The sequence below is a fragment of the Coregonus lavaretus genome (genome assembly GCF_964263955.1).
Source record: "Coregonus lavaretus genome assembly, contig: HAP1_SCAFFOLD_600, whole genome shotgun sequence".
Lineage (NCBI taxonomy): Eukaryota > Metazoa > Chordata > Actinopteri > Salmoniformes > Salmonidae > Coregonus > Coregonus lavaretus.
This window is the reverse complement of record NW_028159712.1, coordinates 23,203-41,299: the sequence shown is the minus strand read 5'-3', so window position 1 is coordinate 41,299 and position 18,097 is coordinate 23,203. Positions and strand designations below refer to the sequence as shown.

The following is an 18,097-nucleotide window of genomic DNA, read 5'->3' as shown; positions in this document are numbered from 1 at the left end:
GTGAATTTATGTAAATCACGAAGCTAATCTGCATTTCCTTTATATATATATAACATGATGCCATCCAGGGACCCTAATTATAACAGTAGGTATATATATATATAAATATAAAATATATACAGTGCGTTCAGAAAGTATTCATACCCCTTGACTTATTCCACATTTTGAATTTAGCCCATTATTCTTAAAATAATTATTCAAGCTCTGTCAAGTTGCTTGTTGATCATTGCTAGACCGCCATTTTCAAATCTTGCCATAGATTTTCAAGCCGATTTAAGTCAAAACTGTAACTTGGCCACTCAGCAACATTCAATGTCATCTTGGTAAGCAACTCCAGTGTAGATTTAGCCTTGTGTTTAAGGTTCTTGTACTGCTGAAAGGTGAATTTGTCTCCCAGTGTCTATTGGAAAGCAGACTGAACCAGGTTTTCCTCTAGGATTTTGCCTGTGCTTAGCTCTATTCCGTTTCTTTTTATCCTAAAACAAACTCCCTAGTCCTTGCCGATGACAAGCATACCCATAACATGATGCAGCCACCACCATAATTGAAAATATGAAGAGTGGTACTCAATGATATGTTGGATTTTCCCCAAACATAATGCTTTGTATTCAGGACATAAAGTGAATTTCTTTGCCACATCTCACGCAGTTTTACTTTAGTGCCTTTTAGTGAATTTCTGGGAATATTTGTATTCTGTACAGGCTTCTTTCTTTTAGGTTAGTATTGTGGAGTAACTACAATGTCGTTGATTCATCCTCCATTTTCTCCTATTACAGCCATTAAACTCTATTTTAAAGTCACCATTGGCCTCATGGTAAAGTCCCTGAGCATATTCCTTCCTCTCCGGCAACTGAGTTGGTCCTCTGTAGCTCAATTGGTAGAGCATGGCGCTCGTAACGTCAGGGTAGTGGGTTCGATCCCTGGGACCACCCATACGTAAAAATGTATGCGCATATGACTGTAAGTCGCTTTGGATAAAAGCGTCTGCTAAATGGCACATTATATTTAGGAAAGACACCTGTATCTTTGTAGTGACTGGGTGTATTGATACACCATCCAAAGTGTAATTAATAACTTCACCATGCTCAAAGGGATATTCAGTCTGCTTCTTTTCTTTTACCCATCTACCAATAGGTGCCCTTCTTTGCGAGGTTTGAGGTTGAATCTGTGTTTGAAATTCACTGCTCGACTGAGGGACCTTCCAGATAATTGTATGTGTGGGGTACAGAGATTAGGTAGTCATCATGTTAAACACAATTATTGTACACAGAGTGAGTCCTTGCACTCAAGGGCACAGACAGATTTTTTCACCTAGTCGGCTCGGGGATTCAAACCAGCAACTTTTCGGTTACTGGCCCAACAGTCTTAACCGCTAGGCTACCTGCCGACTAGTCACTTATGTGACTTGTTAAGCAAATTGTTACTCTTGAACTTATTTAGGCTTGCCATAACAAAGGGGTTGAATACTTATTGACTCAAGACATTTCAGCTTTTCATTTTTAATTAATTTGTAAACATTTCTAAAAACATAATTCCACGTTGACATTATGGGGTTTTGTGTGTAGGCCAGTGACACAAAATCTCAATTTAATCCATTTTAAATTCAGGCTGAAACAAAACAAAATGTGGAAAAAGTAAATGGGTGTGAATACTTTCTGAAGGCACAGTAAATACACAGAGTGTACAAAACATTAAGACCACCCGCTCTTTCCATGACATAGACTGACCAGGTGAATCCAGGTGAAATCTATAATTGATATCACTTGTTAAATCCACTTCAATCAGTGTTGATGAAGGGGAGGAGACAGGTTAAAGAAGGATCTTTAAGCCTTGAGACAATTGAAACATTGATTGTGTATGTGTGCCATTCAGAGGTTGAATGGGCAAGACAAAATATTGAAGTGCCTTTAGAAGGGGTAAGGTAGTAGGTGCCATGAGCACTGGTTTGTATCAAGAACTGCAATGCTGCTGGGTTATTCACGCTCAACAGTTTCCCGTGTGTATCAAGAATGGTGCACCACCCAAAGGACATCTAGCCAACTTGACACAACTATGGGAAGCATTGGGAGTCAACATGGGCCAGCATCCCTGTGGAACGCTTTCGACACCCTGTCTGTGTGCATCTGGGAGTGGCAGGTAGCAAGGCACTGACTGCTGTGTGTGTGTGTATATGGGGGGTCCAGAAGGGCCCAGTCATGGTGAATGGGTCTGTTTCTCCATGCTAATTCCCTCCCTGCAGGGGAGAAGAGGCTCTACATCTCTATGGAACCCTGGCAGAGAGGGACACAGAGGAATGGCCCTCCCACATTCTCTCCTGACCTTCTGCAAAACCAGCCCCACCATCACACATACACAATGCAAAATGCTCTCTCTCTCACACACACACACACACACACACACACACACACACACACACACACACACACACACACACACACACACACACACACACACACACACACACACACACACACACACACACACACACACACACACACACACAATGCAACATGCTTGCTCTCTCTCTCTCTCTCTCTCACACACACACACACACACACACAATTCTCACAGTATGCACACGCATGAATGCACACTACATTCCCAATAAATTCCTCAATCATGTTGTCACCAGAACGACAACTGTTATTGTTCTAAAATTCCCACCCAGACTCCGTGACACAACACACACAGACAGGTTGGAGTGACAGCGGAACACAAACAAGACAAAGACAGGAATCTCCATTGATCACAGCAGCTTTGTTTACAACATGATGGGTGTTAATGTACAAGAATGAAAAATGTGTGGCTTCTTTAGTTCGGCTCCTTGTAAACATGAAGGATACATGAAAGTGTCTAGATAATATTTATATCTCTACATTGTCAGAAAGATTCCCACCAAACACCACTAAACATCTTCATGACAAAGGCGCCGATGTATCCAACTACTGAAACATTTCACAAGGCAGTTTATTGATATCCATAATTTATAATCCATAAACTTGAGTTACTTTCTTTCTGATATAACACTTTATATGACTCAGATGACACAGATGTCTTGGTCTATATAACTATATCTGCCGGCGGAATGTTTTCACTAGTCACTGAGACAACACTAAGCTGTCTTTAAGCAAGCAAAGACAACACTATACTTATATATTTCTCTTCATATACTGGTTAATCCATATACATCTATTTTCTATAAACATGGCAAAGGACTTCCTCTTTCCTCCAGCTTCCTCATCAATGGCTGCTCTCCAACGATGATGTGGAATGACGTGGTTAATATCTCTATCCTAACTGATGCTAGATAAATAGAATGATATATCCAATGGGTGGTTTATGGTTTAACCCCTCAGGCTACGCTGAGGAAGATATGAGCTGTGGTAACTGAAGCTGACTGGTGTGTGTGTGTGTGTGTGTGTGTGTGTGTGTATTGTGGATACAGAATGAAGAGTATCAGACAGCCAGTGTGAGAGACAGGGAGAGAGACCATGATGTGTTTCTTCTGAGACGTTTTATTTAAGCAATAAGGCCCGAGGGGGTGTGGTATATGGCCAATATACCACGGCTAAGGGCTGTTCTTAAGCACGTCGCAACGTGGAGTGCCTGGAAACAGCCCTTAGCCATGGTATATTGGCCATATACCACAAACCCCTGAGGAGCCTTATTGCTATTATAAACTGGTTACCAACATAATTAGAGCAGTAAAAACTAAAGTTTTGTCATACCCATGGTATACGGTCTGATATACCACAGCTGTCAGCCAATCAGTATTCAGGGTTCTAGCCACCCAGTTTATAATTCCTATTATAAACCGGGTAGTTTGGGTCCTGTCCTCAGAAAATTTACCACGGTATGACACAAAATTACTTGTTTACTGTTCTGATTACATTGGTAACCAGTTTATAATAGCAATAAAGCACCTCTGGGGTTTGTGGTATATGGCCAATATACCACGGCTAAGGGCTGTATCCAGGCACTCTGTGTTGTGCGTCATGCATACCAACAGCCCTTAGCCGTGGTATAATGGCCATATACCACACCCCCTCGGGCATTATTGTCACGGTTTCGGCCGAGGCTGCTCCTCTTCCTTGTTCGGGCAGGCTTCGGCGGTCGTCGTCTCCGGAGTACTAGCTGCCACCGTTCTATGTTTCATGTTCATTTGGTTTTGTCTGTTCATAACACCTGTCCCTTATTTGTGTCTTAATTGTTTCCCTATTTAGTTTCGTGTGTTTGGGTCAGGTGTTATGCGTGATTGTTTTGTTGTCAGCTGTTGCTCGAGATATTTGAGTCTCTCGTATGTGTTACGAGAGTTCGCACTGCGTGCGCTTTTTCTTGTTTTCTCCGCACAGTGTTTTGTGCGTAATCTGTTTGCGCCACCCGGTTGGGTTGACGTTTATTGTCGTGTCAGACTTGACTAAAGTTCTGTTAAAGTCCTCCTGGTTTCCTGCGCTTGATTCCTTCCTCATCTACACACACCACTCTGACAGAATCACGCATCATATCCATGGAATCAGCAGGAGCGACCGCGCCGACAGCCGAGATGGCTGAACGTCTTCGTGGCCAGGAGGACCGCATCAACCAGGTCTGTCATGCCCTGGAGGGGGTGATGAATACTCTGCACCGATGGGAGACCAGCGGGGTTCCCACACCTCCACGAACCGAACCAGCCCCATCGGTCAGCCCTCCTGTCTCATCTCCGGAACCTAGTGGGATTCGGCTCTCGCTCCCGAGGGCGTACGACGGCTCCACTGCCGGGTGTCAAGGGTTCCTGCTGCAGGTGGAGCTCTACCTCGCCACCGTACACCCGGCGCCCTCGGGACACGAGAGCGTCTCAGCCCTCATCTCCTGTCTCACCGGCAAGGCGTTGGAGTGGGCCAACGCCGAGTGGAGGAGAATGGACGCCGCTACCACGAACTATGCGGAGTTCTCCCGCCGCTTCCGTGCTTTGTTCGACCATCCACCAGAGGGGAAGGCGGCGGGGGAGCGTCTATTCTACCTCCGACAGGGGATGAGGAGCGCCCAGGACTTTGCCTTGGAGTTTCGGACCCTAGCGGCTGATGCAGGGTGGAATGAGCGGGCCCATATCGACCATTTCCGCTGCAGCCTCCGGGAGGACGTCCAGCGAGAGTTGGCGTGCAGGGACACGTCGTTGACTTTCGACCAGCTTGTCGACATGGCCATCCGGCTGGATACCCTGCTCGCCACCCGTGGACGTTCCGGGGGGGGGTTGCCCATTCCACTCTCCAGCACCTCCGAGCCGAGCCCTATGGAGCTCGGAGGTGCTGGCGCTAGGGAACGGAGGAGGAGGAGCCCGAGGGGACCCGGCCCTTGCACCAACTGTGGTCGTGGAGGGCACACCGCGGCTAGGTGTTGGGGCGGGTCCTCCAGGGAGGTAGAAGGCAGGTCACGCATTGGGGGGTCCACCCAGGTGAGTAGGCGCCCTGCTTACCCAGAGCTTTCTGTCGTGCACCTAACCTTGCCTGTTTGCTTCCCACAGGTTGCACCTCGTTCCCAGCATAAGGCGCTGGTAGATTCAGGCGCAGCTGGGAATTTTATAGATCGCCAGTTCTGTATAGAGTTAGGGATTCCCCTCCTTCCTGTGGATAAGCCTTTCCCCGTCCATGCCCTAGATAGCCGTCCGTTAGGGTCTGGGTTGATTGGGGAGGTCACAGCACCCCTTCAGATGATGGCGCAGGAGGGTCATGAGGAGAGAATTCAGCTCTATCTGATTGACTCTCCTGCGTATCCGGTAGTGCTGGGTCTTCCCTGGTTGATGACTCATGACCCTATTATTAAGTGGCGAGAGAAAGCTCTTAAAGGGTGGTCTGCTCAATGTGAGGGGCGGTGTCTGGGTGTTTCCATAGGGGCGACCTCGGTGGAGAGTCCGAATCTAATGCCAGCACTGCAGATTCCCCCCGAGTATGAGGATTTGGCACTGGCGTTCAGTAAGACTCGGGCGGCGCAGCTGCCTCCTCATAGGCGGGGGGATTGTGCGATAGATCTCCAGTCAGGAGCAGCTCTCCCGCGGAGCCATGTGTATCCCTTGTCTCAAGAGGAGAGAAAGGCTATGGAGACGTACATCTCTGAGTCTCTTAGACAGGGATACATACGGCCCTCCGTTTCACCCGCTTCCTCAAGTTTCTTTTTTGTAAAGAAAAAGGATGGAGGTCTGCGCCCGTGTATTGATTACCGCGGTCTCAATCAGATCACAGTGAAGTACAGCTATCCACTTCCTCTGATTGCGACTATGACGGAGTCACTGCACGGTGCGCAGTTCTTTACAAAATTGGATCTTAGGAGCGCATATAACTTGGTGCGCATTAGAGAGGGCGATGAATGGAAGACAGCGTTTAGCACGACTTCCGGACACTACGAGTATCTAGTCATGCCATATGGGTTGATGAATGCTCCCTCAGTCTTCCAATCCTTCGTCGATGAGATTTTCCGGGACATGCAGGGACAGGGAGTAGTGGTGTACATCGACGACATTCTGGTGTATAGCCCTACCCGTGCTGAGCATGTAGCCCTGGTGCGCCGAGTATTGAGGAGACTGTTGGAGCATGACCTATATGTCAAGGCAGAGAAATGTCTGTTTTTCCAGAAGTCGGTCTCCTTTCTGGGTTACCAGTTGTCTGCGTCAGGGGTGAAGATGGAGGTAGACCGGGTGTCAGCTGTGCGTAATTGGCAGACCCCAACCACTGTGAAGGAGGTGCAACGGTTCTTGGGTTTTGCGAATTATTACCGGAGGTTTATCCGGGGTTTTGGACAGGTGGCAGCTCCCATAACGTCTCTGTTAAAGGGAGGTCCGGTGCGCTTGCGGTGGTCAGCTGAGGCGGACAGGGCTTTTGGGAGACTGAAGGACCTGTTTACCTCGGCGCCGGTGTTGGCGCATCCGGATCCCTCTTTACCGTTCCAAGTAGAGGTGGACGCGTCAGAGGCCGGGATAGGGGCCGTTCTTTCCCAGCGTTCTGGCACTCCACCTAAACTCCGTCCCTGTGCGTTTTACAGTAAGAAGCTCAGTCCGGCGGAGCGGAATTATGACGTAGGAGACAGGGAGCTGTTAGCCGTGGTACAGGCCCTAAAGGTGTGGCGGCATTGGCTCGAGGGGGCTCAACACCCTTTCCTCATTCTAACTGACCATCGTAACCTGGAGTACATCCGGGCAGCTAGGAGATTGAATCCTCGCCAGGCTCGCTGGACTATGTTTCTAGCCCGGTTTGTGTTTAAAATCACATACATCCCTGGGTCCCAGAACGGGAAGGCAGATGCTCTGTCTCGGCGATATGACACAGAGGAGAGGTCAGTTGAGTCCACGCCCATACTACCGGAGTCTTGTCTGGTTGCACCGGTGGTGTGGGAGGTTGATGGTGAGATCGAGCGGGCGTTACGCACCGACCCGAGTCCTCCACAGTGTCCTGTGGGTCGGACGTACGTTCCGCTCGAGGTACGCGATCGCCTCATTTGTTGGGCTCATACGTCCCCCTCCTCTGGCCATCCGGGTATCGGCCGGACAGTGCACTGCCTTAGCACGAAGTACTGGTGGCCAACGTTAGCTAGGGATGTGAGGATTTATGTCTCCTCCTGTTCGGTGTGTGCCCAGTGTAAGGCGCCCAGACATTTGCCCAGGGGTAAGTTACAACCCCTGCCTATTCCACAACGACCCTGGTCCCACCTCTCGGTGGATTTTGTCACCGACCTTCCCCCCTCACAGGGGAATACTACCATCCTGGTCGTTGTGGATCGGTTCTCTAAGGCCTGTCGTCTCCTTCCCATGCCGGGTCTACCCACTGCCCTACAGACCGCAGAGGCTCTGTTCACCCATGTCTTCCGGCATTACGGGGTACCCGAGGATATAGTGTCTGACCGAGGCCCCCAGTTCACCTCTAGAGTGTGGAGAGCATTTATGGAACGGTTGGGGGTTTCGGTAAGCCTTACCTCGGGTTACCACCCGGAGAGTAATGGGCAGGTTGAACGGGTCAACCAGGATGTGGGCAGGTTTCTGAGGTCATACTGTCAGGGCCGGCCGGAGGAGTGGGCGAGATATGTGCCCTGGGCCGAGATGGCACAGAACTCTCTTCGCCACTCCTCCACCCAACTAACCCCTTTTCAGTGTGTATTAGGGTACCAGCCGGTTCTGGCACCATGGCATGAGAGCCAGATCGAGGCCCCCGCTGTGGATGAGTGGGTGCGGCGCTCGGAGGAGACGTGGGACGCTGCACACGTCCATCTGCAGCGTGCCATACGTCGACAGAAGACGAGCGCCGACCTACACCGCAGTGAGGGGCCAGTATACACACCTGGAGATCGAGTCTGGCTCTCAACCAGAAACCTGCCCCTCCGCCTGCCCTGCCGGAAGCTGGGTCGGCGGTTTGTGGGGCCGTTTAAAGTCCTGAGGAGATTGAACGAGGTGAGTTATAGGTTAGAACTACCTGTTGATTACAAAAATATTAACCCCTCGTTCCATGTGTCTCTCCTCAGGCCGGTGGTAGCTGGTCCACTCCAGGACTTTGAGATTGAGGAGACTCCTCCGCCCCCGTTGGACATCGAGGGGGCTCCGGCGTACACCGTGAGGTCCATCCTGGATTCTAGACGCCGGATGGGGGGTCTTCAATATCTCGTGGAGTGGGAGGGGTACGGTCCGGAGGAGCGGTGCTGGGTGCCAAGGAGGGACGTATTGGACCAGTCCCTACTGACCGATTTCCATCGGGGTCATCCTGCGCGCCCTGCTCCGCGTCGTCCGGGTCGTCCCCGAGCTCCGGGTCGGCGCACGGCTGGAGCCGCGCGTCAAGGGGGGGGTACTGTCACGGTTTCGGCCGAGGCTGCTCCTCTTCCTTGTTCGGGCAGGCTTCGGCGGTCGTCGTCTCCGGAGTACTAGCTGCCACCGTTCTATGTTTCATGTTCATTTGGTTTTGTCTGTTCATAACACCTGTCCCTTATTTGTGTCTTAATTGTTTCCCTATTTAGTTTCGTGTGTTTGGGTCAGGTGTTATGCGTGATTGTTTTGTTGTCAGCTGTTGCTCGAGATATTTGAGTCTCTCGTATGTGTTACGAGAGTTCGCACTGCGTGCGCTTTTTCTTGTTTTCTCCGCACAGTGTTTTGTGCGTAATCTGTTTGCGCCACCCGGTTGGGTTGACGTTTATTGTCGTGTCAGACTTGACTAAAGTTCTGTTAAAGTCCTCCTGGTTTCCTGCGCTTGATTCCTTCCTCATCTACACACACCACTCTGACAATTATTGCTTAATTAGCTCCATTAAAACCAACTCATGGCTATGAGGTGATACATTACCAAAATATCTTCTTAGCAAAGAGCAATTTCTCAAGCAAGAATTTCGCTATGACTGTCTGGGAGTGGTCTGAGTGAGGGGCCTAATTGGAGGGATATGTACCCTGAAAACGAGCTATTATTGGCAGAGAGGTTTGAAATTGGTCTATTAACTTATACTGCCTGGTCAGGAAGGGCAAACTCCATCCCACCAAAACAGTCTGAAATTTCAGGCGGTCTTGTCAAACAGCTCTTACACTAAAAGGGCATTATTATCATTGTCAATAGAATTATTCCAACCTCAGTGGAAATATATATATATACACACAACACAGTAAAATCACATTTTTGACTGCACTGGGCCTTTAACTCTCCTTATGTAGTCAGTAATGAAACAGAGGGGGAGACAGGTAAGTGGGAGAGCTCTGCACGGACCCTTATTGTTAGTTGAAGCAGATAAACACTAGTATACTTTGATAATGACTGAAGAGAAAAATATACATTTAGTGTGTGTACCTCATGTTTGATGGAGTGGGCTGCGTAGTGCAGGTTGTACCCTCCAACCAGCAGGTCCAGAACGGGGCGGTCCCACAGCAGAGTGATGTCATGCATCTGCTTCGCCTAACGAGGGGAGAGAGAGAGAGAGACATGTAGGTCGGGGTGACGGTGAGACGTAGCACTATATGGGGGATAGGGTGTCAGACACCATTCCTCCCCGTGTTAAAGAACAAGAATAAGAATCCTGTGCTAATGCACTTAGCCCGGATTTATCAGCCGAGTTAAAGCTGCAAATGTTAGATATAGATCTGTCATTATCATCTATAGCAAGTCTAAGAAGCGGTAGATCTGTTCTATGTTCTCTATTTCTGTACTTCCCGTTCTTAAGTTCATTTTTTGCGTCTTTTACTTTCGGTTTTGTACACCAGCTTCAAACAGCTGAAAGAAAATACACTATATTTGGTTATGGAAAATATATTTCACAGCGGTTTAGATGGTACAATGATTCTCTACACTATACTTGCTTGTTTTGTCACATAAACTGAAATTAGGCGAACTATTAGAATTTTAGCAACCAGGAAATGGCGGAGTGATTTCTGCATAGTGCATCTTTAACATGGCAAGCCTCTCCTAACCCGTATGAAAAGTTACCTGGCGCCGACGAAGATGTCGGCCTCGTGACTAGCTCTTAGGAAACTTTGCAGTATTTAGTTTTTTTATGTATTATTTTTTACATTATTAGCTCAGAAAGTGTTTTGCATCATTACATACAGCCGGGAAAAACTATTGGATATCAGAGCGGCGGTAACTCACCAGCATTACGACCAGGAATACGACTTTCCCGAAGCAGTTCCTTTGTTTGCTCTCCCCAGGGCAACTGAACTGATTCCAGCGGCTGACCCAAAGCATCGCCGGCGGAGGAGAGGCACTCGGAGCGGCCTGCTGGTCTGATTTAGGAGGCGCGCACACCACCCACCGCTTCCAAGTATTCTACTCGCAAATCTTCAATCTTTGGTTAACAAAGTCGACGAACTACAGGCAAGGATTTCTTTCCAGATAGACATCAAGGCCTGTAACATACTCTGTTTCACGGAAACATGGCTTTCTTGGGATATTCTGTCGAAATCGGTCCAGCCAGATGGGTTCTCAGTTCATCGCGCAGACAGGAATAAATATCTCTCCGGGAAGCAGAAGGGCGGAGGTGTGTGTTTCATGATTAACGTAATTGTAGTAACATAGAGGAACTCGAGTCCTTCTGTTCTGTCATGACTTCCCCTCTCCTTGTTCGGACGGCGTTCGGCGGTTGTCGTCACTGGCTTTCTAGCTGCCTCCGATCTACGTTTCTTTTTCCATTTGTTTTGTCTTGATTGCATCCTTGGCATTCATAGTAGAGGTGGACGAGTCCGAGGCTGGGATAGGAGCTGTGCTGTCTCAGCGCTCGGGTACGCCACCAAAGCTCCGCCCCTGTGCTTTCTTTTCGAAGAAGCTCAGCCCGGCGGAGCGAAACTATGATGTGGGGGACCGGGAGCTGTTAGCTGTTGTCAAGGCTCTGAAGGCGTGGAGGCATTGGCTTGAGGGGGCTAAACACCCTTTCCTCATTTGGACTGACCACCGCAATCTGGAGTACATCCGGGCGGCGAGGAGACTGAACCAGGCAAGGTGGGCCATGTTTTTCACCCGTTTTGTTTTCACCCTATCCTACAGACCAGGTTCCCAGAATGCTAAGGCAGACGCACTGTCCCGGATGTATGACACAGAGGAGCGGTCCACGGATCCCACTCCCCTACCTCCGGCTTCTTGCCTGGTGGCACCGGTGGTATGGGAGGTTGACGCAGACATCGAGCGGGCGTTACGTACGGAGCCCACTCCCACCCAGTGTCCAGTTGGGCGTCTGTACATTCCGTCTGATGTCCACGATCGATTGATCTGTTGGCCTCACACGTCACCCTCCTCTGGTCATCCTGGCATCGGTTGGACCGTGCGCTGTCTTAGTGGGAAGTACTGGTGGCCCACTTTAGCTAAGGATGTGAGGGTTTATGCTTCCTCCTGCTCGGTGTGCGCCCAGTGCAAGGCACCTAGACACCTGCCCAGAGGGAAATTACAACCCCTACCCCATTCCACAACGGCCGTGGTCACACCTATTGGTGGACTTCGTGATTGATCTTCCCTCCGTCACGAGGTAACACCACGATCCTGGTCATTGTGGATCGGTTTTCTAAGTCCTGCCGTCTCCTTCCTTTGCCCGGTCTCCCTACGGCCCTACAGACTGCGGAGGCCCTGTTTACCCACGTCTTCCGGCACTACGGGGTGCCTGAGGATATAGTGTCTGATCGGGGTCCCCAGTTCACATCGAGGGTCTGGAGGGCATTCATGGAACGTCTGGGGGTCTCTGTCAGCCTGACCTCAGGTTTTCACCCTGAGAGTAATGGGCAGGTGGAGAGAATTAACCAGGATGTGGGTAGGTTTCTGCGGTCCTATTGCCAGGACCGGCCGGGGGAGTGGGCGGCTTTCATCCCCTCGCAGAGATGGCCCAAAACTCCCTCCGCCACTCCTCCACTAACCTGTCTCCATTTCAGTGTGTACTAGGTTATCAGCCGGTCCTGGCACCATGGCATCAGAGCCAGATCGAGGCACCTGCGGTGGATGAATGGTTTCGGCGCTCGGAGGAGACATGGGACGCTGCCCATGTGCGCCTGCAACGGGCCATCAGGCGACAGAAGGCGAGCGCCGACCGCCACCGCAGTGAGGCCCCGGTGTATGCACCGGGGGACCGGGTCTGTCTCTCGACCTGAAACCTGCCCCTTCGCCTGCCCTGCCGGAAGCTGGGTCCGCGGTTTGTGGGGCCATTTAAAGTCCTGAGGAGACTGAACAAGGAATGCTATAGGTTACAGCTCCCCCCTGATTACCGTGTTAACCCCTCGTTCCATGTGTCTCTCCTCAGGCCGGTGGTGGCAGGTCCACTCCAGCAGTCTGAGCTGCGGGAGGTTCCTCCGCCCCCTCTGGACATCGAGGGGGTCCCGGCTTATACTGTACGAGCCATCATTCAAGGCGTCGGGCGAGGGGCCTTCAGTACCTCGTGGGAGGGGTACGGTCCGGAGGAGAGATACTGGGTGCCGGTGGAGGACATCCTGGACCCTTCCTCACTGCAGGAATTTCACCTTCTCCACCCGGATCGTCCTGCGCCTCATCCTCCGGGTCGTCCCCGAGGCCGGTGTCGGCATGCTGCTGGAGCCGCACGTTGGGGGGGGGGGGGTACTGTCACGACTTCCGCCGAAGTTGGTGCCTCTCCTTGTTCGGGCAGCGTTCGGCGGTCGTTGACACTGGCTTTCTAGCTGCCACGATCTACGTTTCTTTTTCCATTTGTTTTGTCTTGATTGTACACACCTGGTTCCCATTACATTATATTATTTCCCTATGTAACCCTCTGGTTCCCACATGGTTTTGTGCGTGTTTGTTCTTTGTTTTGTGTCTAAGACTTATGTGAGCTGGTGTGTTTTCCCTGCGTGGAAATTAATGTTGTTTATTTTTCGAGTAAAGTACGTAGTTTACTCAGTTCTGTGTCCTGCGCCTGACTCCGTCCTACCGCTGCACATTGACACTTGACATGTCCACCCGATCTAGAATTTCTCAATCAAATGCCGACCGTATTATCTCCCAAGATAATTATATTCGGTTATAGTCACGGCCGTGTACAGTGAGGGAAAAAAGTATTTGATCCCCTGCTGATTTTGATTTACATTTTAATGAGGGAAATAAGTATTTGACCCCTCTGCAAAACATTACTTAGTACTTGGTGGCAAAACCCTTGTTGGCAATCACAGAGGTCAGACGTTTCTTGTAGTTGGCCACCAGGTTTGCACACATCTCAGGTGGGATTTTGTCCCACTCCTCTTTGCAGATCTTCTCCAAGTCATTAAGGTTTTGAGGCTGACGTTTGGCAACTCGAACCTTCAGCTTCCTCCACAGATTTTCTTTGGGATTAAGGTCTGGAGACTGGCTAGGCCACTCCAGGACCTTAATGTGCTTCTTCTTGAGCCACTCCTTTGTTGTCTTGGCCGTGTGTTTTGGGTCATTGTCATGCTGGAATACCCATCCACAACCTATTTTCAATGTCCTGGCTGAGGGAAGGAGGTTCTCACCCAAGATTTGACGGTACATGGCCCCGTCCATTGTCCCTTTGATGCAGTGAAGTTGTCCTGTCCCCTTAGCAGAAAAACACCCCCAAAGCATAATGTTTCCACCTCCATGTTTGACGGTGGGGATGGTGTTCTTGGGGTCATAGGCAGCATTCCTCCTCCTCCAAACACGGCGAGTTGAGTTGATGTCAAAGAGCTCCATTTTGGTCTCATCTGACCACAACACTTTCACCCAGTTCTCCTCTGAATCATTCAGATGTTCATTGGCAAACTTCAGACGGGCCTGTATATGTGCTTTCTTGAGCAGGGGGACCTTGCGGGCGCTTCAGGATTTCAGTCCTTCACGGCGTAGTGTGCTACCAATTGTTTTCTTGGTGAGTATGGTCCCAGCTGCCTTGAGATCATTGACAAGATCCTCCCGTGTAGTTCTGGGCTGATTCCTCACCGTTCTCATGATCATTGCAACTCCACGAGGTGAGATCTTGCATGGAGCCCCAGGCCGAGGGAGATTGGCAGTTCTTTTGTGTTTCTTCCATTTGTGAATAATCGCACCAACTGTTGTCACCTTCTCACCAAGCTGCTTGGTGATGGTCATGTAGCCCATTCCAGCCTTGTGTAGGTCTACAATCTTGTCCCTGACATCCTTGGAGAGCTCTTTGGTCTTGGCCATGGTGGAGAGTTTGGAATCTGATTGATTGATTGCTTCTGTGGACAGGTGTCTTTTATACAGGTAACAAACTGAGATTAGGAGCACTCCCTTTAAGAGTGTGCTCCTAATCTCAGCTCGTTACCTGTATAAAAGACACCTGGGAGCCAGAAATCTTTCTGATTGAGAGGGGGTCAAATACTTATTTCCCTCATTAAAATGCAAATCGATTTATAACATTTTTGACATGCGTTTTTCTGGATTTTGTTGTTGTTATTCTGTCTCTCACTGTTCAAATAAACCTACCATTAAAATTATAGACTGATCATTTCTTTGTCAGTGGGCAAACGTACAAAATCAGCAGGGGATCAAATACTTTTTTCCCTCACTGTATATCCCCCCTCAAGCCGATACCACGACAGCCCTCAAAGAACTTCACTGGACCTTATACAAACTGGAAACCACATATCCTGAGGCTGCATTTATTGTAGCCGGGGATTTTAACAAAGCAAATTTGAGGACTAGGCTGCCGAAGTTCTATCAACATATTGACTGTTGTACTCGCGCTGCTAAAATCCTCGACCATTGCTCTTCAAACTTCCAGGATGGTTATAAGGCCCTCCCCCGCCCTCCTTTCGGCAAATCTGACCACGACTCCATTTTGCTCCTCCCTTCCTATAGGCAGAAACTCAAACAGGAAGTACCCGTGCTAAGGACTATTCAACGCTGGTCTGACCAATCGGAATCCACGCTTCAAGATTGTTTTGATCACGCGGACTGGGATATGTTCCGGCTAGCTTCCGGAAATAATTTAGACATATACACTGAAACGGTGACAGAGTTTATCAGGTAGTGTATAGGTGATGTTGTGCCCACTGTGACTATTAAAACCTACCCTAACCAGAAACTGTGGATAGACGGCAGCATTCGCGCAAATCTGAAAGCGCAAACCACCGCATTCAACCATGGCAAGGTGACTGGGAATATGGCAGAATACAAACAGTGTATCTACTCACTCCGCAAGGCAATTAAACTGGCAAAACATCAGTATAGAGACAAAGTGGAGTCGCAATTCAACTGCTCAGACACGAGACGTATGTGGCAGGGTCTACAGACAATCACGGACTACAAAAAGAAAACCAGCCACGTCGCCGACACCGACGTCTCGCTTCCAGACAAGCTAAACACCTTCTTTGCCCGCTTTGAGGATAACACAGTGCCACTGACGAGGCCCACTACCAAGGACTGTGGCCTCTCCTTCTCCATGGCCGACGTGATTAAGACATTTAAGCATGTTAACCCCCGCAAGGCTGCCGGCCCAGACGGCAACCCTAGCCGCGTCCTCAGAGCATGCGCAGACCAGCTGGCTGGTGTGTTCATGGACATATTCAATCTCTCCTTTTCCCAGTCTGCTGTTCCCACATGCTTCAAGATGGCCACCATTGTTCCTGTACCCAAGAAAGCAAAGGTAACTGAACTAAATGACTATCGCCCTGTAGCACTCACCTCTGTCATCATGAAGTGCTTTGAGAGACTAGTCAAGGATCATATCACCTCTATCTTACCTGTCACCCTAGACCCACTTCAATTTGCTTACCGCCCCCAATAGATCCACAGACGATGCAATTGCCATCACACTGCACACTGCCCTATCCCATCTGGACAAGAGGAATACCTATGTAAGAATGCTGTTCATTGACTATAGCTCAGCAGTCAACACCATAGTACCCTCCAAGCTCATCATTAAGCTCGAGGCCCTGGGTCTGAACCCCACCCTGTGCAACTGGGTCCTGGACTTTCTGACGGGCCGCCCCCCCCCCCACCCCAACTCAATCATCAAGTTTGCAGATGACACAACGGTAGTAGGCCTGATTACCAAAAATGACAAGACAGCCTACATGGAGGAGGTGAGGGCTCTGTGAGTGTGGTGCCAGGAATATAACCTCTCACTCAACATCAACAAAACAAAGGAGATGATCGTGGACTTCAGGAAACAGCAGAGGGTGCACCCCCCCTATCCACATCGACGGGACCGCAGTGGAGAAGGTGGAAAGCTTCAAGTTCCTTGGCGTACACATCACCGACAAACTGAAATGGTCCACCCAGCAGACAGTGTGGTGAAGAAGGCGCAACAGAGCTTCTTCAACCTCAAGAGGCTGAAGAAATGTGGCTTATCACCTAAAACCCTCACAAACTTTTACAGATGCACAATTGAGAGCATCCTGTCGGGCTGTATCACCGCCTGGTACGGCAACTACACCGCCCACAACCGCAGGGCTCTCCAGAGGGTGGTGCGGTCTGCCGAACGCATTACCGGGAGCAAACTACCCGCCCTCTAAGACACATACAGCACACGATGTCACAGGAAGGCCAAAAAGATCATCAAGGACATCAACCACCCGAGCCACTGCCTGTTCACCCCGCTATCATCCAGAAGGCGAGGTCAGTACAGGTGCATCAAAGCTGGGACCGAGAGAATGAAAGACAGCTTCTATCTCAAGGCCATCAGACTGATAAATAGCCAATACTAGCACATTAGAGGCTGCTGCTGCCTATTGAAATCACTGGCCACTTTAAGAAATGGAACACTAGTCACTTAATAATGTTAATAATGTTTACATATCTTGCACTACTCATCTCATATGTATATACTGCATTCTATTCTATAATATTATTCTGTATCTTAGTCCATGCCGCTCTGTCATTGCTTGTCCATATACAGTGGGGAGAACAAGTATTTGATACACTGCCGATTTTGCAGGTTTTCCTACTTACAAAGCATGTAGAGGTCTGTAATTTTTATCATAGGTACACTTCAACTGTGAGAGACGGAATCTAAGACAAAAATCCAGAAAATTACATTGTATGATTTTTAAGTAATTAATTTGCATTTTATTGCATGACATAAGTATTTGATACATCAGAAAAGCAGAACTTAATATTTGGTACAGAAACCTTTGTTTGCAATTACAGAGATCATACGTTTCCTGTAGGTCTTGACCAGGTTTGCACACACTGCAGCAGGGATTTTGGCCCACTCCTCCATACAGACCTTCTCCAGATCCTTCAGGTTTCGGGGCTGTCGCTGGGCAATACGGACTTTCAGCTCCCTCCAAAGATTTTCTATTGGGTTCAGGTCTGGAGACTGGCTAGGCCACTCCAGGACCTTGAGATGCTTCTTACGGAGCCACTCCTTAGTTGCCCTGGCTGTGTGTTTCGGGTTGTTGTCATGCTGGAAGACCCAGCCATGACCCATCTTCAATGCTCTTACTGAGGAAAGGAGGTTGTTGGCCAAGATCTCGCGATACATGGCCCCATCCATCCTCCCCTCAATACGGTGCAGTCCTCCTGTCCCCTTTGCAGAAAAGCATCCCCAAAGAATGATGTTTCCACCTCCATGCTTCACGGTTGGGATGGTGTTCTTGGGGTTGTACTCATCCTTCTTCTTCCTCCAAACACGGCCAGTGGAGTTTAGACCAAAAAGTTCTATTTTTGTCTCATCAGACCACATGACCTTCTCCCATTCCTCCTCTGGATCATACAGATGGTCA

At 49.4% G+C, this 18,097-nt stretch overlaps 1 protein-coding gene across 1 annotated transcript in view; it reads right to left on the bottom strand.

The window, feature by feature from the left end:
- Positions 1-18,097, bottom strand: part of clpb (ClpB family mitochondrial disaggregase) — a gene marked incomplete at both ends in the record, with an annotated part of 46,072 nt that overhangs the window by 6,355 nt on the left and 21,620 nt on the right. The window contains 1 exon segment of the mRNA XM_084196876.1: positions 9,783-9,887. Coding sequence (XP_084053002.1) covers positions 9,783-9,887 — 105 coding nt within the window.